Source organism: Apteryx mantelli, chromosome 14 (assembly GCF_036417845.1).
Source record: "Apteryx mantelli isolate bAptMan1 chromosome 14, bAptMan1.hap1, whole genome shotgun sequence".
NCBI classification, from domain to species: Eukaryota; Metazoa; Chordata; class Aves; order Apterygiformes; family Apterygidae; genus Apteryx; species Apteryx mantelli.
The window spans coordinates 9,489,314-9,510,749 of NC_089991.1; the positions used below are offsets into that span (position 1 = coordinate 9,489,314).

General features: G+C 64.9%; 3 protein-coding genes across 6 annotated transcripts; all 3 read left to right on the forward strand.

Annotated features, from left to right (window-relative positions):
* Positions 1-934: 934 nt before the first annotated feature.
* RGS14 (regulator of G protein signaling 14) lies at positions 935-10,746 on the forward strand. 3 transcript variants are annotated; one of them, XM_067304907.1, is made up of 15 exons: positions 950-1,026; positions 2,870-2,891; positions 4,323-4,477; positions 4,855-4,947; positions 5,607-5,750; positions 5,965-6,114; positions 6,308-6,428; positions 6,528-6,652; positions 6,726-6,929; positions 7,052-7,128; positions 7,347-7,479; positions 7,883-7,964; positions 8,179-8,237; positions 8,430-8,541; positions 8,755-10,746. In XM_067304907.1, the coding sequence occupies exons 1-15, from the start codon at positions 982-984 to the stop codon at positions 8,988-8,990; spliced, it is 1,758 nt and encodes a 585-aa protein (XP_067161008.1). In that variant the 5' UTR covers positions 950-981; the 3' UTR covers positions 8,991-10,746. The 3 variants fall into 3 exon arrangements, with proteins under 3 accessions (XP_067161005.1, XP_067161007.1, XP_067161008.1); XM_067304904.1 differs by lacking the exon at positions 4,855-4,947 and having other exon boundaries at positions 935-1,026; XM_067304906.1 differs by lacking the exons at positions 7,052-7,128; positions 7,347-7,479 and having other exon boundaries at positions 935-1,026.
* A 2,646-nt stretch (positions 10,747-13,392) lies between these two features.
* On the forward strand, positions 13,393-18,597 carry SLC34A1 (solute carrier family 34 member 1). 2 transcript variants are annotated; one of them, XM_067304919.1, is made up of 13 exons: positions 13,393-13,490; positions 13,821-13,937; positions 14,150-14,341; positions 15,066-15,194; positions 15,271-15,414; positions 15,547-15,658; positions 15,822-16,017; positions 16,182-16,277; positions 16,473-16,572; positions 16,856-17,023; positions 17,448-17,564; positions 17,732-17,856; positions 17,945-18,597. In XM_067304919.1, the coding sequence occupies exons 1-13, from the start codon at positions 13,439-13,441 to the stop codon at positions 18,512-18,514; spliced, it is 2,118 nt and encodes a 705-aa protein (XP_067161020.1). In that variant the 5' UTR covers positions 13,393-13,438; the 3' UTR covers positions 18,515-18,597. The 2 variants fall into 2 exon arrangements, with proteins under 2 accessions (XP_067161020.1, XP_067161021.1); XM_067304920.1 differs by lacking the exon at positions 13,393-13,490 and having other exon boundaries at positions 13,824-13,937; positions 15,116-15,194.
* Positions 18,598-19,700: 1,103 nt separating this feature from the next.
* On the forward strand, positions 19,701-20,981 carry LOC106489742 (alpha-2Db adrenergic receptor-like). Its single transcript, XM_067304788.1, has one exon. It carries the CDS (start codon positions 19,701-19,703, stop codon positions 20,787-20,789), a length of 1,089 nt encoding a protein of 362 aa, XP_067160889.1. The 3' UTR covers positions 20,790-20,981.
* Positions 20,982-21,436: the final 455 nt, after the last annotated feature.

The following is a 21,436-nucleotide window of genomic DNA, read 5'->3' on the forward strand; positions in this document are numbered from 1 at the left end:
TGGCGCCGGGGTGAGGGGTGTGAGATGGCGCCGGGGTGAGGGGTGAGCGATGGCACTGAGGCGTGGGGTGAGCGATGGCGCCGGGGCGAGGTGTGTGAGATGGCACCGAGGTGAGGGGTGAGCGATGGCACCGAGGTGAGGGGTGAGCGATGGCGCCGGGGCGAGGTGTGTGAGATGGCACCGAGGTGAGGGGTGAGCGATGGCGCCGGGGTGAGGGGTGTGAGATGGCGCCGGGGTGAGGGGTGAGCGATGGCACTGAGGCGTGGGGTGAGCGATGGCGCCGGGGCGAGGTGTGTGAGATGGCACCGAGGTGAGGGGTGAGCGATGGCGCCGGGGTGAGGGGTGTGAGATGGCGCCGGGGTGAGGGGTGAGCGATGGCGCCGGGGTGAGGGGTGTGAGATGGCGCCGGGGTGAGGGGTGAGCGATGGCACTGAGGCGTGGGGTGAGCGATGGCGCCGGGGCGAGGTGTGTGAGATGGCACCGAGGTGAGGGGTGAGCGATGGCGCCGGGGTGAGGGGTGAGCGATGGCACTGAGGCGTGGGGTGAGCGATGGCGCCGGGGCAAAGGGTGTGAGATGGCACTGAGGCGAAGGGTGCGTGATGGCGCCAGGGCGAGGGGTGAGCAATGGCGCCGGGCCGAGGGGTGAGCGATGGCGCTGAGGCGAGGGGTGAGCGATGGCGCTGAGGTGAGAGGTGCACAATGGCGCCGGGCCGAGGGGTGCGCGATGGCGCCAGGCGGGCCTGGCTGGAGGTGCCTGCGAGCGGCGAGGGAGGGAGCCTCCTCTCCCAGCCCCATTTCGAGCTGTGGTTTTGGTTTCCATAGTGACACTTCCTGTGGCAGAGAAAAGAGGTAGTGGCGGAGCTGCGCGAGGCTGGCAGCGCGCTGCGCCCTCGCCCCGCTGCCGCCGCCGCCGCCGCCGCCGGGGATGCTGCGGGGGCGCAGGCCGCGGCGCTAGCCCGCTCCGGCCCGGCCGTGCCAGGCATGCAGGGCAAGGCCAAGCTGCTGCTGGTCCAGAACGGCCGCATGGTGAGTGGCACCCGCCCCGCGTGGCCCCTGCCTCGCTGCCGGCCCGGGGCGCCCCGGCGGGCGGTGCCGTGGGGCGCCCCATGGCGCAGGCCTCCCCCGGGAGCTGCCCCAGGCCGGGTGGGCGCTGGCAGTCGGGCGCCGGGCGAGTGAGGGCCGCGGGCGGCGGAGGGGCTGGTCGGTGCTGGGGCGCGGGAGGCTGAGCGGGAGCGGGACATGGGGTGTGCGGGAAGGGCTGGGCACAGGGCAGCGCGACGTGGGGCTGGGGTGGGGCCACGGGGTCACCAGCAGGCAGGAGTATGTGGGGCTGGGTAACGGGCAGGGATGTATGCGGCTGGATAACAGGCCAGGATGTGTGGGGCTGGGTAACGGGCAGGGATATGTGGGGCTGGGTAATGGGCAGGGATGTATGGGGCTGGGTAACGGGCAGGGATGTGTGGGGCTGGGTAATGGGCAGGGATGTATGGGGCTGGATAACAGGCCAGGATGTATGGGGCTGGGTAACAGGCAGGGATGTGTGGGGCTGGGTAATGAGCAGGGATGTATGGGGCTGGAGTAATGGGCAGGCAGGAGTGTATGGGTCTGGATAACAGGAAGGCAGGCATGTATGGACCTGGGGTAGCGGGGCAGACAGGGACCTATGGGGTGAGGCAGCAGGGGGGGCAGGGATACATGGGGCTGGAGTAATGCGCAGTCAGGGGTGTATGGGGCTGGGGTAGCAGGGGCAGGTGAGGACGTATGGTGGTGGGGTAATGGGCAGGCAGGGAGGTATGGGGCTGAGTAACAGAGGTCGGCAGGGCAGGGATGTGTGGGACTGGACAGCACAGACAGGGCAGAATTGTGTGGGACTGAGTAACAGGGATGGACAGGGAAGAGCAGGGAACAGGCAGGATAAGGGTGTGTGGGACTGGGGTAATAAACAGGCAGGGTGGGGGTGTGTGGGGCTGGGGTAATGGGCATGGCAGGGACATGTGGGGCTGGGTAACAGGGACAGGCAGGGCTGCGACTGTGGGGCTGGGGTAGGAGGCAGGAAGGGCAGGGCAGGCCGGGGTGTGTGGGGCTGGCAGGCTGGGGGACGCTGGCCAGCTGAGTCGAGGGCATCACTTCAGTGTGTCATCAGGCGGTTGCAGGAAGGCAGGCGATGAGAGCCCGGGAGGCAGAGCGGTGCCGGGAGTGCTTTGCTGAGCTTTTTCTCCCTGAATTGGGCTGTGTGTGGAGGCTCTGCCCATCTTCCCCGCTTGCCGTGGGTCGTAGGGTACCACATCCCTGGGGCTGATATCTGGGGCAAACCTCCCCCAGCAGGGGATGCTCCGGGGCACCTTGCCCTGCAATGCCCTGGGCTGGGAGCTCTGGGCCAGCTGTGGTCACCGCTCTTGGGCCTCTGCCCTCTGGTAGCCCCAGGCACCAAGAAGGGAGGGAGCAGGCAGTTTGCCGGCTGAGGGCTGTGGTTCTCCTTCCTTCCCTCCCCTCCTCCCCTCCTCTTCCTGTGCCGGGGAGGCTGCTTCTCTCCTCCCCAGGCAGCGGCAGGGTTACATATGATAGCATCTGCCTTTTCCCAATCTCTGGCCTGACCCCCGGGGCTGTAGACACACAGGAGGTGAGACAAAGGCTGCAAACGCCCACTCCTGCTGGCTGTGGCCCAGAGGAGCCCCGTGCCCTGCCCCTGCTGCGGGGTGGCCATCCCAGCGTAACTAACGCCAGAGCAGTGTTTGCTGGCAGCCCAGATCCCTTGCTCCTGAGCCCGCGTTGGGCTTGCTCCGACACTGCTGCCTGCCTGGATACTGCTCTGTCAGGGCTGGCAGACATTGTTCGTTCTTTCTCATCTTTCCTCTCTCTGTTCCTGCAGGGCCCAGCCGTGTCGGATGGAGGTAAGGCTGCTCTTTGCTTTGGGATGAGGGTATGGCATCATCTTCAGGGGAGGGGAAGGCTCACAGCCAGCCTGGTGCCAAGGCCCAGCCTGCGTGGAGCTGGCCAGAAGCCAGCAGAGAGGCAGGTCCTGTGTCAGCTCAGGCCATGCTGTGAATGGGTGTACAGTTGGCCCCCGCGCAGCCCCCACCAAGCCCTGTGGCAGGGACTCTCCCTATCCCCCCATCATTCCTCCCATACAGCCCTGCTGTGCCTGTCCCTCTTTGCTGGCTGCTTGGCTGGGGCTCGTGGGTGCTGGAAGCTGAGGTGCTTCCCAGGGGCAAGCAGAGCCCAGGTACCAGCCAGCCCCATGCTCTCTGAGGTTAGGCTGTCTGTCTGTCTGTCTGTCTCACTGTGCACTGGAGATCTTAACCAGCCCATTCACATGTCTCGGCCCTGCTGTAAGATCCTTTCAGCGCACCATCTCACAAGGTGCCAGTCTCATGACACTGTGGCCAGCAGTTTCCACCTGCACGCACAACACAGCAGAGTTTGCAAAGTTGTGCCTTGTTTTGGCCAGAACAAGAACTGTGGAGAGCCAGGCAAGGCAAAAAACAGTCTCCTGCTCTCTGCTCAGGAGCATCCAGGACACTGCTCTGCTCCTGCCCACTTTGCTGGGATAACCTTTCTTGTATGCCTTTACTTTCTTTTGAAAATGATCCTCTGCTCCCAATTGCTCACCAGGCAAACCAATTCAAGAGCTGGTTGGCCCTGGGAATTTCCGTCTTTTTGATGGAGGGACTCCACTTGAATGCACAGTCATTCAAGGTTTCCCCTAGGGTTTCCTCAGCATTGACAGCTGGGGATGGCAATTTGCTTAACCCCTCTCTCAATGGATTTATTTCTCAGCAGGGGCAGAAGGAGTGGAGAAGGCAAGTTCAGGCACAAGTGTGGGGGCAATGCCAGAGAAGGTGCCTCCCCTCATTCTCTGAGCTTTCCTTCCATGCCGTGTGCCCCCCATTTCCCCTTCCCTCCTGCTCTCCCTCCCCAGCATGGTGCCTTCCCCACGCATTGGCTTTGTTCCTCTGGGAGATGAGTCACGTGTGGAGTCACTGTGACATCCCTGGGGAGGATGGCAGTGCTGGTGGGGGGTGTTGTCATGCCGGAAGGTGTCAGCTGTGTCATCGTGGCTCTCTGATCTTCTGAGAATACTGCTGTGATGCACAAAGCAACAGTTCTGCTCTGCACACTCCTTTCTTGAGATCTCACAGTGGTCTGATCTACCAGCTCATGTCCAGGATGGGGCAGATGAACTTGCTGCAGATATTGAGGCTGCTAGTGACTGGGGAGGGGGTGATGCCCTGTTGGCTGGCTCAGTCCCAGCTTAGCATCCACATAGGCAGGGCTCCTGGGCAATTTCCAGACAGGCAGAACTGACCTTTTCTCTATCTCAGAGTTAAATGCCTCCAGGGCTCGTGGCAGCAACCACAGTGTGAACAGCCTGCCAGGACCACAGACCACATGCAGCTCCACGCAGAAGTCCGTGGTCAGCTGGGCCGAATCTTTTGAGACGCTGCTCCAAGATCATGTGGCTGTCACCTACTTCACTGTGAGTGCTACAGCCCAGACCTCGGTCCTGATCTCATCTGCAGGAGCAGTTCTAGCAGTCTGCAATTGAGCCAACACACACCCTTGGCGCCCTGGTGACATTGCTGTCCCTGGGGCCTCAGCCCTTGTCCTGTGCTGTCTCCAAACCTGGCCACCCCAGAGGTGGCTGTCCCCACTGTCCTCCCCATTACCCTTCCCATTTGGGGCTGTGAAGCCAAGGGTCCCCACATACTTTGAGCACCTTACCTGGAGCTGGGCTTCCCCCAGGGCATGGCACCAGCATGCTCTGTACTCCCTGCTCTCTCCTGTGCCCACACTGGTTAACTGGCCTGCAAGGAAGCAGTGCCAGCCAGGCCACCAGACCTCTCTGCCCCACAGGAGTTCCTTAAAAAGGAGTTCAGCGCTGAGAATGTCTACTTCTGGCAGGCATGCGAGCGCTTCCAGCAGATCCCGGCCAGCAACACACAGCAGGTACTGGCTGAGCCTGTATCACACAGCTGCGGGCAGCCCCGGGGAGTGGAAGGGCATCCTCGCAGGGGTGGAGGTGGCAGTCATGCCATTATGTCCCTGGGTACTGTGTGCACGGTTCCCTGCTTCACCAGGGCCCCGCGGGGCCTAGGGTGGCATGCGACCCCAGCAGACTCCTATTATGGGAGGTCAAGCAGCCTGGGGTCTCTTCTGGGAGGGACAAGGAGACAGATGCAATGTGCATCTGAAAAACCATAGGCAGGATGGCCTGTCCCACAGAGCAGGAAACGCTTCTCCACCCCGGTGCAAAAAGATGGTGGAGAGTGCTGCTGCAAGGACAAGGGCTGGGAAAAAGAGATCAAGGGAAAGAGAGCAGACCAGGACCTGGGGGCACAGAGCCATGCAGCTGTGTGAGGGACAGTTCCTACATCACGCTGTGCCTTTGGGGAGAGACCAGCATGTTGTTCCCAGAGCTTGGCCCTGAGGCAGGGAGGCCAGCTCTGATGCCCACCCTGAATCCCAGGTCCTGGGGCAGTCCCAGTTGTGACTTAGCCCTTCAGTGCTCAGGTAGCATTTGAGCTCAGTGGGGTGAGCCAGGGGCTCCCCACATGGTAGCAGTGAGGAGGGGGCTCTTAGTCCTGGTCTGATCCCTGCTCCCCCAGCTGGCGCAGGAGGCCCGGCGGATCTACGATGAGTTCCTCTCCAGCCACTCGGTGAGTCCTGTGAACATTGACAAGCAGGCCTGGATTGGGGAGGACATGCTGGCCACCCCATCCCCGGACATGTTTCGCATCCAGCAGCTCCAGGTGAGATGGCTGCCCCGGCCCAGCTCCAGCCCTCCGTGGCTGAGCAGCACCCCTGTTCCACCCCACGCACAGGATGGGGGCTCTGGGACACCCACCCCACTCACCCAGCCTCACTGTTGTTGCCAGAGGCTGGGGATTGCCGTGCTATGGGGCACTAGCCAGAAAGGGCTCTAGGTGAGCAAGTGTCGTGAGCACACTCGTTCCCCCTTTGCAGATCTTTAACCTGATGAAGTTTGACAGCTACACGCGCTTTGTGAAATCCCCACTCTACCAGGACTGTTTGAGGGCAGAGAGCCAGGGGCAGCCCCTGCCAGACCTGCGGCCCCACTCTCGGAGCAGTAGTCCCCCACCTGACCTCAGCAAGGTGAGTTGGGTGGGAAGGGGATGACAAGAGACCTGTCCCTTGGCCTGAGAAAATGGTGCTGGTCCCTTTCCCTGCTGGTAAGTGCAAGACAGCCCTGGGCTGAGGTTGGGTAAGGGGCTGGGGAGTAGGGGAAAGGGAAGGGACAACCTTGGATATCCCCACTGATATCCAAGACACTCTCTCTTTGTGCCAGAAGTCAAAGCTGAAGCTGGGCAAATCTCTGCCACTGGGTGTGGAGGCAGCAGGCAGCAACACCAAAAGCAGCCCACGCCGGTCCTTCAGGAAGGGGGAGCGAAGGGAGCCCTCATGGGCAGGTAAGTGCTGCTCTGAGTTGGAGTGGCCATGGCCACACCTGGCTGCCTGTCCCCAAAGGGTCCCTGCTGTCCTTGTAACTGCATGTCTATCTCTCCTAGAGGGGGGAGAAGGCAGTGGAAGCGCCATGCTATGGCGGGAGTCCCAGGGCTCTCTGAACTCCTCGGCCAGCCTGGACCTGGGCTTCCTGTCCTCTACCAGCACAACCACCAGCCCCTGGACAGAGGTGAATGTCGTTGCGCAGGCTCTGCAGTCTCATGCTGCCAGCTGGGCTCATCCTGCCTCTCCTCTCCTCACAGAGCCACCGGAAGAGCCTGGGAGGCACTGAGGCAGAGCCGCAGGCCAAGTCCATCAAGTACTGCTGTGTGTACCTGCCAGATGGCACGGCTTCACTGGCCTCTGTGCGGCCTGGCCAGTCCATCCGCGACATGCTGGCTGGGATATGTGAGAAGCGTGGCTTCAGCCTTCCCGACATCAAGGTCTACCTGGTGGGGAACGAACAGGTATGGCCTGCACAGGGAGAAGAGGGGGCTCCCACCAGCCAGGCTGGTGCTGCACAGACCTTCTCTAGGCTGGGACTGAGCATTGCCCGTGGGCTCTGTCCTGATGGCTTTGGCTCTTCCAGAAAGCGCTTGTGCTGGACCAGGAGTGCTCTGTGTTGGCAGACCAGGAGGTGAAGCTGGAGAACAGGATAAGTTTTGAGTGAGTGTGAGCTTCAGGATGGGTGTTGTTGCCCATGTGTGTCCAGTCTACATCATGCACAGCACCCTGACCTCCCCACTGTACCCCAGTCCCAAATCCCTGAGCAGGCCCAAACACGCTGGCCATGCCCCTCCATGTCCTGCCCAGCTCACCTGTCCTGGCCCATGTCAGCCTGCTCCATGTACTGCCTGCAGACAGCATCTCCTGCCTCTCTGCAGGCTGGTAATTTCCTCCCTCAATAAGACCATCCGCATCACAGCAAAGTCAACCAAGCGCATCCGGGAAGCGCTGCAGCCCGTGCTGGGGAAATACGGTGTGAACATGGAGCTGGAGCTGGTGCTGCTGCGGCGGGTGAGAGTTCTCCCCCTTGTGAGCATGGTCCCTGTGTCTTGCAGCTAGGATGCTGTGTTGGGGTGCTGGCAGAGGTCCCTGGGCTTGGGGCTTGGGCCAGGGGCTGGCTGCTCGTCCTGCCCACAGTGGTGAGGACCAGGCAGTGTTAGCAGGGGTGGTAGGGAGCAGCGATTCATGTTGGGGGTGGGCTGCAGTTTTGCAGGGAGTTACCAGCATTTGAAATGGACTATGGCACCCAGTAGTGGTCTGGGAAAGACTGGGCCAGATGTGCTCTGTGCTGTGCAGTCCACGGGCCCTGAACTGGTCAGAGCTCCCCTGGTCTCACAGGCCCCTAGACTGGCTGCCTTTGCCAAGTGCCATGCCACAGTGAGCATGACACTGGTTGACTCTGTTCCTGCTGCAGCAAGGCGAGCCGGGGGCCCTGGACCTGGAGAAGCTGGTTAGCACGGTGGCTGCTCAGAAACTTGTCCTGGAAACATCAGCAGGTAACATCTGGGGAGACACTGGAGCCTCGCTGTGGCCCTGGCTGGCCCAGAGCCATGCTCCCAGCCTGTCCTGCAAGATCCCATGAGGGACCAGGCTGCTTCCTGCTGGCCATGGCTCCTGCTCCCCAGGACAGGCTCGGTGTTGTTGTGGGCTCTCCAGGACTGGGACACTGGCATGGGGTGGTGCTGAGCCTCACTGCTCTTTGTATTGCAGACGCAAAAGTGATGGAGAGTGCTGAGGCTGCAGCTGCCCCCTCCCCACTCCAGAGCAAGGTGAGTCCAGGGCCTGTGTCCCACTGCCCTGGTCAGAGAAGGGAGATGCCCCCGGGCTGCTGTTGTGGTCCGTGGGGACAGTGTGCCCCGCTGTGCCCCCTGTGAGTGCCATGGGGGTGCTGGGGCAGGAACCAGGCCTGGGGGAGCCCTGCTTGCTTGTCCCATCCCTAAAGCATGGGCTGCTCATCACAGGAGGGAAGCCCAACAGGAACAGAGGCTGACACACTGTGGGAGATGCCCCCCTTCTCCAGGCCCCGGTCATCAGCTGCCACAAACCTGAACCGGCGCACGTACGACCTGGAAGGTGAGACCTGGTGCATCCTGAATCCAAGGGACTGGGGCAAAACATGGGGTGAGGGAAGAAGGGCTTCTGGTGTGCTGGGGGTGGGTGCAGGGTCCTATGGAGCAGGGAGAGGGTGTGCCTGGGATGTTTTCATGTCAGCTGCAGAAGGCTGCTGAGGTATTGGGATGGGGGCCCATGGGCAGAGCTTGGCTGAGTGACCTGCTCTTCCTCCAGGGCTGGTGGAGCTGCTGAATCGTGCCCAGAGCTGCAGGGCAAATGACCAGCGTGGGCTGCTCTCCAAGGAGGACCTGGTCCTGCCTGACTTCCTCCAGCTCCCAGGGCAGGATGACAGTGCCTGCAAGGAGTCAGATCAGCCATGCAACCCTCACGCAGGCTCCAAGGGAGATGGCCAGCCTCACCCCACAGAGCCAACACCACCTCAACCTCCAGCTGACTGTGAGCTCCGCTGAGTCCTGCTGCACGTCTGCACCCAGTACGTGGTACCCCCTGGCCATGGCAGGGTCCAACACGGGACCTGACCAGCCCCTGCCCTGCACTGCCGGCACTGCCCGGACCGCAGATTCGTCCACGTCGTGTCCCAAACTGTCATGTCGTGTTGCCGTGAGTGGTTGAGCAGCTGCCATGCCCCCCAGTGGGGTCGCATCCTGGTGCACGTCAAGGGAGTCCTGTACATAGTTTGAGCCCCGGTGCAAAGCACTTTCCAATGTCCCATGCACACCTGGCACTGTCCTGCCCAGTGCTTCTGCCTCCTCTGCCTGGGGCAGAGCTTCCCCTGGGCAAATCCTACCCATGCCAGGCTGGCACAGCCCCGTTGACTGTCCAAGTGGTGAGAGCAACCATTCAACTGAAGGGTGTGAGGGATGGGGAGGACACAGATGGATAGGGTGGCCAGGCAGGGGCCAGCCCTGTACCCCGGTGCAGTGAGCAGGCAGGGTCAGGAGAACATGTGCAGAGCTAAGGGATGGATCAGGCCGCTGTCGCAGCAGGAATATGGGGTGCCTCAGTTGTTGATATGGGGCCCATTAGCCCTGTGGGCCTATCTTTTAAGGGGTCGTGGCTACCCAGCTCCTTGGGGAGCACGGTTGTGCTGGCCTGTGCCCCAAGGTCACCCCAGCACCAGACAGGTTGTTACCGTCTATTTTGCATGAGCGTGACTGGGCCTGACCGTGCCAGGCTCAGCGCAGTCCTGCCCTTGGGCTCGCTGTACAGCAGATGGACAGTAGCAGCAGCAATAGCACTGCCGTTGTAGAGCAGGGCATGGAGGCTGACACGGTTCCTGCCCTCCTGGCTGACAGACTTGTCAACTTGTTGTCTGCCCAGGGTCACCGGGTTCATGCCCTGAGCAGACAGAGGCAGAGCCAACAAGGTGTCCCAAAGGACCCTGCCTCCTCCCTGCAGTGACACCCTGCATGGGAGGGTACAGAAATGACCCACAGGCTGCAAATGCCTGCAGGTCCCCTGCCCTGGGCTCCCTGCTGGGGCCCTGGGCACTCAGCCCTTGGGGACGGGCCTTCATGGTGCTGTGGGATGGGGACTGGGTGCTGAAAGGTGCCAGAGAAATGCAGCGCCCACTGGGTGCTGAGCATCTCAGGCTGGCCTACACGGTGCCCTGGGACAAACTGGATGCCTGGCCTCCCTGCGCTGGCCCCAGCCCTGGTGGGACTTTCCTCCTGCCTCGTGGGCTGTGCTGGGCAGGCTGCAGCAGACTGTAACCTTGAGCCCAGCTCTGCCAGACCTGGCTGTGCTCTGCCCTCAGCACAGGCTGTGCCCTGCAGATCCCCCTCCCAGGCATCCCCATGTCCCCGGAGGTCCCTACTCCATGGAGACCCCTGACCAGTCTGTGGCAGAGACAGGGTCTCTCTACCAGCAGCCCGGGAGATCCCTCTATCATCCACGCATGCTGGGCCCTTCCTGGCCCCAGGCATGCCCAGCTGTATCCAGGGTCACTGCCCTGCCATGACTGCACTGCCAGAGGTGGAGGGGTGGCCCCTGGTGGCCCCGGGGCTCCCTGCCTCCTGCCCACCCCAGAGCCCACCCCAGGGCAGGCCTAGGGGCAGGTGGCACAGCTGCCCGGATCCAGCCCCACACTGACCCATGGCTGGCTGCAGCCCTGTGGCCCAGTTCAGAGCCCTCGTGTGTCTCTGTGGTCCTGCTCAGTCCTGTCTGTGGTGTGAAACCAGGAGGAATAAAGAGCATTGCCTGGAAGAGCTTCCCTCTCCTTCCTTAACCACCGAGGCCACAGTGAGCCCATTTGTGCCTGGGCCTCGGCCCTCAGAGCACTGGCTGCCGTGGGGCTGGTCCTTCACCGCAGGGAGCTACCTTCTGTCCAGGCCAGGCCCTCCTTGAAGGCAGGTCCAGCAGGTCCTGCCCCACCACCTGGAGCCCAGCTCCCTCCAACACCGGGAAGGACGTGGAGGGACCGAACTGGTGGCCTGGCAGCTATGGGGAGACTTTGGCAGCCCCTGGGAGGTGAGAGTTCTGCCCTTGGTGGGTCCCATGGCAGCTCTCAGGGAGGCCATCTGGGGCTTTGCCTGGCTGCCTCCCCAACACCCTGGCACCCCGCAAAGCCCCACTGGGTGGGGCAGGGATGGAGCCCACCCTGGGCCCAGCATCCCTGCCTGGAAGGTGGTGGTGGCTCCCCAGGCAGCTGAGGTCTTGGGGCAGTGCCAGGGGCTTGTTTTCCCAGCACTGCTGGTGTTGTAGGGAAACTGTGGGGCTGGTATGGCCAAGGACTTCAGCCCCGACCCTGTCAATGAGTGACTGCGGGAGCTGCCCGAGCCCCACCAGGTTAATGATTGCGGGTGCAACTGGGCAGCAGCCACCGCAACGGGCAGCGCTGGCCAAAAGCCCCCCGGGGTACAGGGCAAACGCGGACACCAGCCTCCCCTCCACCGGCAGAGCCTCCCACGCGGTGCAGCTTGGCACCGGCAGGGTACTACTACCGGTCTCCGCATGCTGGTCTGGGCAGTCCGGCCAGCTGCTGTGGGAAGGTCCCATGCCAGGCCAGGGGTGGCATTGCCTGCACCCACAGGCCAGAAGGGACCCCCTGAGCACCCACTGCCCCTAGAGAGGCAGGACATCTCCCATTCATTGGTTTGTCCCAGGTGTTTGACTATACCAGCTGGGTTTATAACTTGGTAAAGGTTCATTTATTAAGGCTCCAGGAATGCCAGGGAGGTTCCCAGACTGGCTTATCCCTAAACTGTCCCTCAGCATCTCCAACACCCCAGGATACCTGAGGTATGTCCCCTTGCCCCCATACAGGCCACCTTGGCTTGCCTGTCCATGGTGACTGCTTCACCCCAGTTTTGAGCTGCCGAATTATGCCGCGAGCCACGGCCCAGCCTGGGCAGGGGCATGTTCTTGTCCCCGCTACTAATGCTGGTGTGCTGTAAGCCCCCGAGTGCATACAGCATGTCTCTGCCGTCTCTGGACGTGGCATGGATGCTTGTGGTCCAGCCCTTGAGCTCAGCACCCCATTCAGCCCATGGGCTCCCAAGGGGACTGGTGCACCAGCCTCCCTGTCCGGAGCTGCATGCATCCCATGGTCCCCGCAGTGCCCAGGGCAGCCCAATCCCGCTTGGGGCCCAGAGGAACGGGGCACCCACACGCTATCGGAGTGACCCAGGCACAGGTCAAGAAGGACTTCATGCCCCAGTGAACAAGGACCACAGCACGGCGGGTGTGCTGACGCACTCACAAGTGCCAGTCCGCCCACTCCAGCCATGTGGCTCCAGGACAGGAGCCGGGGTCCCGGCTACTGGCTTCTCCCATTCCAGGCCCAGATGGAGAGAGAAGTCATAGCTGCAAGTGCTCCGGTGGCACGGCCCCTCCATGCCTGGCTCCCGGCGGGTGTCTGCGCTGGAGGGGCCTTTGGTCCCTGCCTCCCGCCTGCCAGGGCCGCGGGCTGCCCAGGCGCCTCTTGGGCGGATGGAAACTTGGCCGCAGATGCGTAAACAGAGGGTAATGATAAACGGCCTCCGGGAGCGGGTGATGCTATCGCTGGCATCGCTCCTCTCCCACCCGTCCCAGCCTTGCGCGCGCAGAAAAAAAATGCAATCTCTACCCCAACAGCCTTCGCCAGAACGTGGGCTGCTCTGTGCTGATCTGCTGGCATGGGCTGCGCCGGGCCGCGTGTCACCCATCCCTGCCAGGACAGCACCTGGGGACGGTGCCGGCGCCCGTCCCCCCGGCAGGGCCCTGCCCCACCGCTGACGTAAGTCGCCGCCAGCACCCCGGCCTGCCCGGCACGTCCTCATGACAAGGACGGATGGCGCGTGCTCCGGGCAGAGCTGGTGCCTCGCGGCCAGTGCTCAGGTGGCTCCAAGGATGGCGGATGTGTGTGTGGCCCTCGTCTCCCCACTGCATGGGGAGATGCCCGGGGATCTCGCCTCCGTCCTGCCTCATCTCTGGCTTGGGAAGCCCTGGCGCCACCAAAGCCTCATCCTCCTCATGCAGGGGATGAAGCAGCTGGTGCCTGTACTGGGGCCAAGCAAGGGCTGGGGCAGCTGAGTCCTCTGCAGCCACCTGTGGGGACATGGCCTCCAGCATTGCCCCGGTGCAGGGCGGCCGGGAGCTGGGCTTTGCCCAGGCTGCTCCCCACAGAGCCGGCAGCGGCCCACGATCGTGCGTGGGGAGCAGCTCTGCCTCGGGCAGCTGAGGCCAGGGTGTGCGGGGCGTGCTGGCAGCGCGGGACCCCGGGGGTGTGTGCCCCATCCTGCCCCAGGGCCACGGCTGACGTGGGATGCTGCGGGGTTACCCATTAACTGCAGGAATTTCTGGGGAGGAGGTGAGCGGCGAGCGGAGGCGAGGGGCAACGCAAGGCTCCTTAGACTTTGCTCTTGGCGCGCATATAAAGGGCAGCGGTGCCCTGCGGGCCACTTTGCCGGAGGGACGCATGGACATGGCATGCGGCTGCGGCGCTGCCCTGAGTGCCCAGTCAGCCCCAGGTGAGCAGGGCCGTGGGGCAGGGGGGCCGGCCAGGCTGAGCGCGGCCCTGCCGGGGCAGGGTCTGGCCGCCCGCTGCCCCAGGCCCGCTTCCCGGCTACCTCCTCGCCCCAGGTCCCATCAGCCATCACCAAGACCCCCTGTGCAAGGTCTGCCTGCGGGAGCTCTCTGGGGCGGTGGGTTGGTGGCCCAGGGGACCATCGGGCCAGGGGGTGATGCTCCTCGGTAGCGCCACTGCTGCGTGGCCGCCCACGGGGCCAGGGGGATTCAAGGCTCTGGGGGGGCTCGTGGATGTGGCTCTGCTGTGGTGACCTACGGCCACCTCTGCTCAGACTCTCCAGGAACGATGCTGCCTTACCGGAGAGAGAGCCCTGCCATGCCCCGCTGCCCGGTGCGGGGAGGAAGAGTGCTGCATGGGCCCCAATTCGCCTACTGCCCCAGCCCCCAAGGTAGGTCTTCTCCAGCCTGGCTCCTCGCGCCTCGGGGTGCAGCTCCACTTCCACGCGCTGCCGGGCCCTAGCGCAGGACTGGGCAGCGCTCGGCTCCTCGCCCCTGGACCCAGCACAACGCCTGCGCTGGCATCCTGGGCGGCCTGGGGAGGTGTCACCCCGCCTAGTGCCCCCCGAGGACGCGGCCGTAACGCAGGGCCCATCTCTCCCAGCTCTGCACAGGCTGCCCGGCGCCCATGCCTACCCGTTCGCCGTCAGCGCCGTGGCGCACCCTGACCATGGCTTCCTGTGCCCCGGCTCGCCGGGGCGGCTCGTGGAGGGCATGGAGCGGTACGAGCTGGACGTGCTCCCCGCCAGGCCCTGGCAGGGACCCCGGCTGCCCTTGGATGAGCTGCAGAAGCCAGGTAAGGGCCCCGGCGCCCGCCCGGCTCTGTCCCGGCTTGGAGCAGCCCTGGCACACACCCGGCAGAGGCACGTGCCTGGAGCCGGCACCTCAGCCGGGGCTGGGGAGCACGTGGAGACCTGCCGGAGGCATCCTGGGGCATGTCGGGGTGCTGGGGCTCTGGGGTGCCCGGTCAGCCGGGGGTCTCCCCCAGGACCAGCAGTGATTCCCCACCACGGTGATTCCCGGACGCAGAGACGGGAGAGACACCCCAGCACCACCTGAGAGAGGCTCCCTGAGAGAGAGCGTCCCCAGACCCGCGGCAGCCGTGGGCTCACGGTGCTGGCCACTGGCCCGGGCGCTGAGTGAGCCCCACACGGGGCTGGGGAAAGGCTCAGCCCAGGAGCTGCCACCCACGGGTGTACGGCTGGCCCCACGCTGCACCCCGCAGCCCTGGTGCCACTCCTCACACAGGCACCCCAACCAGCTCCCCGGCATGGGGGGCCACAGGGGTCCTGCTCCCGGGAGCGGGGCACCCATGGGTGCTGCAGACCAAGGGGCAGCGCGGGGGAGCTCCACCGTGAGAAGAGATGCCAGTGGACGTGGGGACTGGCGGCAGGGCCAGGCACAGGGACACAGTTCCCATGCTGTGAGGGGCAGCCGGAGGAAGGTGTGGGGCTGCGGGAGCCCAAGGAAATGGGGCCCTGCCGGGGACAGCGTTTAACACTCTCTTTTGTCTTGTGCAGGGCTGGGGTGCTGGGAGAGGGTCCAGTCCATCTGTGTCTCCCTTCTCAAGGTGCCCCTGATGTTCGGCTTCCTGTACCTCTTCGTGTGCTCCCTGGACGTGCTCAGCTCCGCGTTCCAGCTGGCTGGAGGTAGGGCTGCAGGGGCACCCGGGCGGCTGGTGGCACCTGCCGTGCCAGCACCCTGCCGCTCACGCTCTTCTTGCAGGCAAGGTGGCCGGCGGCATCTTCAAAGACAATGCTATCCTCTCCAACCCCGTGGCTGGGCTCGTGGTGGGCATCTTGGTAACTGTGCTGGTGCAGAGCTCCTCCACCTCCACCTCCATCATCGTCAGCATGGTCTCCTCAGGGCGTGAGTGCACCCTGCAGGGCACCCCGGGGCCCGAGGCATGGCCCGAGGCAGAGGGACAGGGTGGTGAGGCATGGTCCCCCCATCCCCCACCAGTGCCAGGCCACGGGGGCTAATGGGTGTCTCCGTCTCCAGTGCTGGAGGTGCGCTCTGCCATTCCCATCATCATGGGCTCCAACATTGGCACCTCCGTCACCAACACCATCGTGGCCCTCATGCAAGCTGGCGATCGCAGTGAATTCAAACGGTGAGAGCTGGCACGGGCAAGGGGGACTTTGGAGGACAACACTGGTTTGGTGAGCAAGGAGCAAGGCAGATGCCGTGCCACCCTGGGAAGGCCCCGTGGCCGGATGCTGCTGCCCCCACAGGGGCATGGGGCCGCCCCGTGCCGACAGGCTCCTCCGCGGCAGGGCCTTCGCTGGCGCCACAGTGCACGACTGCTTCAACTGGCTGTCGGTGCTGGTCCTGCTGCCGCTGGAGGTGGTGAGCGGGTACCTGCACCACGTCACCCGCCTGGTCGTGGCCACCTTCAACATCCGCAGCGGGAAGGACGCCCCTGACCTGCTGAAGATCATCACGGAGCCCTTCACCAGGCTCATCATCCAGGTCTCCTTGGGCTGGCCGTGGCGTCCCCGGGGCTGGTGTCTCTGTGCTGGTGGTCGTCTCTGGGTGTCCCTGGGCTGGCAGTGATGTCTCCAGTCCAGCTGGGTGTCTCTGGGCCGGGGGTGCTGCCAGCCCCTGAGGACCCTCTCCAACATGTATGGTTGCAGCTGGACAAATCAGTGATCACGGGCATTGCAATGGGGGACGAGAGCTTGCGCAACCGGAGCCTCATCCGCGTGTGGTGTGGGCATGAACCCCCACAGGTGAGGGGCCTGCAACCGCACTGGGGCCACAGTGTGGGGCCAGGAGCAGGCTGGGGGGACCGGCGAGCTGGGAGGGAACCGGCTGGCTGGGCCAGAGCCCCGTGAAAGCGCCCCGCAGAGGGCAGCGGGCAGGCATCTGGCGGGCAGAGGCTGAAGGTGACGTGGGGCCAGCCGTGGCCTGCCCTCTCCCCGCAGACACCCGCCGTGGGGCTTGGAGCCCCCCTGAACTGCACAACCCCTGGACACTGCAGCACCAAAGGCACCGAAAGCCTCCGCAACATTACGGGGCAGAAGTGTGAGTGGGTGCCCGGGGGACTGTGTGTGGTGCTGGGGGGCTGCGGGTGGGGTTGGAGGGACATTGGCGTGGGGCTGGGGGGTTCACATGGGGCTAAGGGGCTGTGTGTAGGGCTAGGGGCACAGGGCATGGGACTGGAGCCTGGATATGGGGCAGAGCTGGGAGGTGATGGGGCTGGGGGTCCATGTGTGGGGCCGGGGCCTGTGTGGTGGGGGGCAGGTTTGCAAGGAGGGCTGGGGTGGCCCCAGGCACCGTGCCCTCGCCCAGCCCTGCTGTGGGGCAGGCGGGCACCTCTTCACGGACACGCCGCTGCCGGACCTGGCCGTGGGGCTGGTGCTGCTGGCCGGGTCCCTCATCGTGCTCTGCACCTGCCTCATCCTCCTGGTCAAACTCCTCAACTCCCTGCTCAAGGGGCAGGTGGCCAAGGCTGTCCAGAAGGTCATCAACACGGGTGAGTGCGATTGGGGGGCGCACGATTGGACCCCTGCTGCCCCAGCCCTCCCTGCCTGCCCCATGGCTGCCTGCCCCAAACCCCATCCCCACCTGCCCCACAGCCACGCCAGCCCCATCCTTGCCTGTCCCCCTCTGCCCACTCTGCTTATGGCTGTCACATCCTCCCCATGTCCAGCCACGTCCCCCTTCCCCATCCATCCTGGCCACCAGCCTCCTGCAGTCCTGAGCCTGACCCCATACTCAGAGCCTGGCCCCAAACCCAGAGCCTGATCCCTATATCCAGAGCCTGGACCCAAACCCAGAGCCTGGCCCCCCAGTCCCCTCCCTAGCCCCAGGCAGGAGCTCGTCTGCTCTCAGCTGACATGTCCATGCCCCTGTCCATGCCCATGTCCATGTCCGTGCCTGTGCCTGCGCTGTGGCAGACCTCCCGCACCCACTCAGCTGGCTCACCGGGTACTTCGCCATGGTGGTGGGTGCTGGGATGACCTTCGTGGTGCAGAGCAGCTCCGTCTTCACCTCGGCCATCACGCCCCTGATTGGTGAGTCCCAGGCTAGCCTCATGCCTGGCCATGTGCTGGTGCCCCCCACATGGGGCCCGTGGGTGCCAGGGCACTCTCAGGGCTCTGCTGGAGGAGATGTGTCTCCATGGGAGCATGGGGCGCTGGTGAGGAGCGCTGTGATGGGACAGGTTGCCTCTCTCCCGCAGGCCTGGGGGTGATCAGCATAGAGCGCGCCTACCCGCTGACCCTCGGCTCCAACATCGGCACCACCACCACTGCCATCCTGGCCGCCCTGGCCAGCCCTGGGGACAAGCTGGCCAGCTCCTTCCAGGTACGGGGAGCCCTGGACCAGTGCCGGGCTGGTGGGGGGAGCCGGGGGTGCCCCCATGCCTGGCCTGATGGGGATGCCATCCCTGCAGATCGCCCTCTGTCACTTCTTCTTTAACATCTCCGGCATCCTGCTGTGGTACCCGCTGCCCTTCACCCGCCTCCCCATCCGCATGGCCAAGGCGCTGGGCGAGCGCACGGCCAAGTACCGCTGGTTCGCCGTGCTGTACCTCATCGTCTGCTTCCTCCTGCTGCCCTCGCTGGTCTTCGGCATCTCCATGGCAGGCTGGCGGGTGCTGGTGGGGGTGGGCGCGCCCTTCCTCGGCCTCCTCCTCTTCGTGGGGCTGGTCAACGCTCTGCAGAGGCGCAGCCCCAGGCGCCTTCCCAAGTGGCTGCAGACCTGGGACTTCCTCCCAGCCTGGATGCACTCGCTGCAGCCCCTCGACAGCCTCATCACGCGGGCCACGCTGTGCTGCACCGACCGCTGCCGCAGCCCCGACGGCTGGGATGAGCGCGACGGCACCCTGGCCCCCGCCGGCCCCTGCGACAAGGCCAGGCTGGGCCTCGACAACCCCGCGCTCTCCCACCCCGAGGAGGGACTCGGTCCCGCTGCCCGGCTGGGCTCCCCTCGCCTGCCCCCGCACGGGGCCACCCGCCTCTAGCCGGCACCAGCCACGGGGGCACGGCGCGCCTCTGCCCTGCTGGGTTATCGGGTGTCTAATAAAGGGGGAGTGCTGATTCCTCAGTTTGTATCTCTTCGGCTCCTCTCTGCAAATCCAGCATCTCCATCCACCTGAGGTCTCAGCTCGCCAGCAAACGGGGCTGCAATTAGCCGGCTAGGCTATTAGGAAGCGATGTTTCACGGGAATGAGGCACATGCAGGGAGGGGCTCCCTTGCACTCGGGGTGAGCACAACACTGCTTGTGTTGTGGGGCGCAGAGACCCTCGGCATCCCTGTGCACAGCCCACACAGCTCTGGGTGCCCAACTGTGTCCCCATCTGTCCGTCCCGGGCCACCAGCCACTTGCCAAAGCAGCCAGGAGCCACAGCCGGAGCAGCAGGTGTCAGACACCCACCACCCGCAGCCATCTCGGCACAACACGGCTTCACCACCCTCTGCCACCCCCCGTGCCTGCCGGTTTGCACCAAGCCAACAAGCCGCGGGCAGTGTCTCCTCCCCGCTCTGTGCCATGCCGCCCCACGTCGCGGCAGCGGTGCCGGTGAGCCGGGCAGGCGCGGGGCGGCTGAGGAGGTGCCGCGCTGCAGTGAGGCCGGGGCTCAGCAGCAGGCTCGCGGGGCACGGCAATGCCCCCCGACGCCCACGACAGAAGCCCGCCCGGCACGCTGAGCCCGGCGGGAGCCCTTTAAGTGTTAGCAATAACCACTTCTCCCACTGCCCACAGATGCTTGGGCTCCTGCCAGCGATATCCGTCCGTCCGTCCCTCCCTCCTCCCCGTCCTCCCTCCTCCTCAGGGCTGAGAAGCGCTGGCTGCCCGAGCCAGCAAGGCTGCCGGGGCAGCAGCTCCGCGGCTCCTGGCACCTCTGCCGCTCCGTGTGCCGGCACCGCGGCTGGGGACGGCACAAAGGCAGCCGAGACGGGACGCTGGTTCAGCCCTGCACTGGCAGCGCCAGGCCAGGACGACCCCCACGTTGCCGCCGGACAGGGTCAGTACGGGAACCATCGGCAGCCCGGACACCTGGGACCCCTTCCCTGCCGGCTCGGGCAGCGTGGGGCAGGTGCTCGGCGATGCCAAGGCCGCAGAGATGCCGGGCCAGTGAGTGGGGCATGGCCGGCGTGGGGCAGCCCCACGGGGACTAGCCGGCGTGAGGGGCTGGGGCCGGGACAGCATGGAGCCAGCCAGCGGCCTCCCCAACACGTCCGATAACAGCAGCTGGGCCACAAGCGCCCCGCACTCGCCCGCGGCCACGGCACTCATCCTGCTGGCCGTCCTCGCCGTCCTCCTGGCCACGCTGGTGGGCAACGCGCTGGTGGTGGCAGCCGTGTCCACCAGCCGGGCCCTGCGGGCGCCCCAGAACCTCTTCCTGGTGTCCCTGGCCTCCGCGGACATCCTGGTGGCCGTCCTCATCCTGCCCTTCTCGCTGGCCAACGAGGTGATGGGCTACTGGTATTTCGGCAGCCTGTGGTGCAGCCTCTACCTGGCGCTGGACGTGCTGCTCTGCACCGCCTCCATCGGGCACCTCTGCGCCATCAGCCTCGACCGCTACTGGGCCGTCACCCGGGCCGCCCGGCTCAACCTGCGCCGCAGCCCCGGCCGCGTGCGGGGTATGATCGGGGCCGTGTGGGCCGCGGCTGCCCTGGTGGCCCTGCCGCCCCTCTTCAAGGCCCGGCCGCGGGCCCGGGAGTGCGCGCTCAGCAACGACACGTGGTACGTGCTGGCCTCCTGCGTGGCCTCCTTCTTCGCCCCCTGCCTCGTCATGGTCACCGTCTACTGCCGCATCTACCAGGTCACCAAGCGGAGGCACATGGCCGTCCTCACCGCCCACGGCAGCCTGGCCCCGCAGCTCCTGCGCCCCGGGGAGCCGGACAACAGGGCCACGGAGCTGGGCGGCCTCATGGCCGGCCCCGGCGAGAGGCTGTCGTGGGCGCTGGCCTCCAGCCGCCGGCGCTGGAGCCAGCACCAGAGCATGTCGCTGTGCCGCCGGCGGCTGGTGCGTGTGCGGGAGCGCCGCTTCACCGTGGTGCTGGCTGTGGTGATGGGGGCCTTCGTGCTCTGCTGGTTCCCCTTCTTCTTCACCTACAGCCTGGAGGCCGTGTGTGGCGACGGCTGCCGCGTCTCCAAACCCCTCTTCAGCTTCTTCTTCTGGATCGGCTACTGCAACAGCAGCCTCAACCCCCTCATCTACACCGTCTTCAACAGAGACTTCCGCGCCGCCTTCCGGAGACTCCTCTCTGCCCCTGCCCGGCACGGCACGTAGGGCCCCACGCCCCCACGGGGACCGGGGACGTCTCCCACGGGGCCATTGGGCTGGGAACCACCAGCCCTGGAGCCGCGCTCCTGGCCCCGCACAGGCTGGGGTCCGTGGAGCGCACGGAGGGGGCAGAGGACTTTGCTGCTGAGGTTAACCTCCAGTTATTTTCCAAAACGCAGATTTGGGGGGTTTGTAATAAAAAAGGCCAATACGCACACCTGGGGCTGGTGTCTGCCTGCAGGGAGGCCTGGTGGGTTGTACCCAGTGCTGCTCCTCTCCCGGGTCACCCCGTCTCACCAGCAGCAGCACCTTGCCGCTGCGCTCCCGTGAGCTGCCCGAGGCCAAGGACATTTGGGTCCCGCACGTCTCCTCTTTGCACGCAGCATGGGGACAGGCCCGGCGGCTGCTGTGGCGGGCAGCCATGGGGTAGGACCCGGAGCAACAACATCCTCCAAGGGGCAACGTCCACCCAGCGCCTGCCGTGCCCAGCGCCCAGCCATGCTCGCTGTGCCGGGTCAGGCTGGCCCGGTCACTCTGTGCAGACACGCAGGGGTCAGAGCCTGCTCAACTTCTCCAGCTTTGCAGCTCAAAATAGAAAATCTCAAAACATCAAACTTTCACTCGGCTAAAAACAGCTGCCAGCGCCTGGGAGT

Coding starts and splice junctions, on each gene's coding strand:
- SLC34A1 (XM_067304919.1), top strand. CDS start 13,439: ATGGACATGGCATGCGGCTGCGGCGCTGCCCTGAGTGCCCAGTCAGCC. Junction 13,491..13,820: donor GAGTGCCCAGTCAGCCCCAG/GTGAGCAGGGCC, acceptor ACCTCTGCTCAG/ACTCTCCAGGAACGATGCTG. Junction 15,415..15,546: donor CAGCATGGTCTCCTCAGGGC/GTGAGTGCACCC, acceptor CTCCGTCTCCAG/TGCTGGAGGTGCGCTCTGCC.
- LOC106489742 (XM_067304788.1), top strand. CDS start 19,701: ATGGAGCCAGCCAGCGGCCTCCCCAACACGTCCGATAACAGCAGCTGG.
- RGS14 (XM_067304907.1), top strand. CDS start 982: ATGCAGGGCAAGGCCAAGCTGCTGCTGGTCCAGAACGGCCGCATG. Junction 1,027..2,869: donor TGGTCCAGAACGGCCGCATG/GTGAGTGGCACC, acceptor CTGTTCCTGCAG/GGCCCAGCCGTGTCGGATGG. Junction 7,129..7,346: donor GAGAACAGGATAAGTTTTGA/GTGAGTGTGAGC, acceptor GCCTCTCTGCAG/GCTGGTAATTTCCTCCCTCA.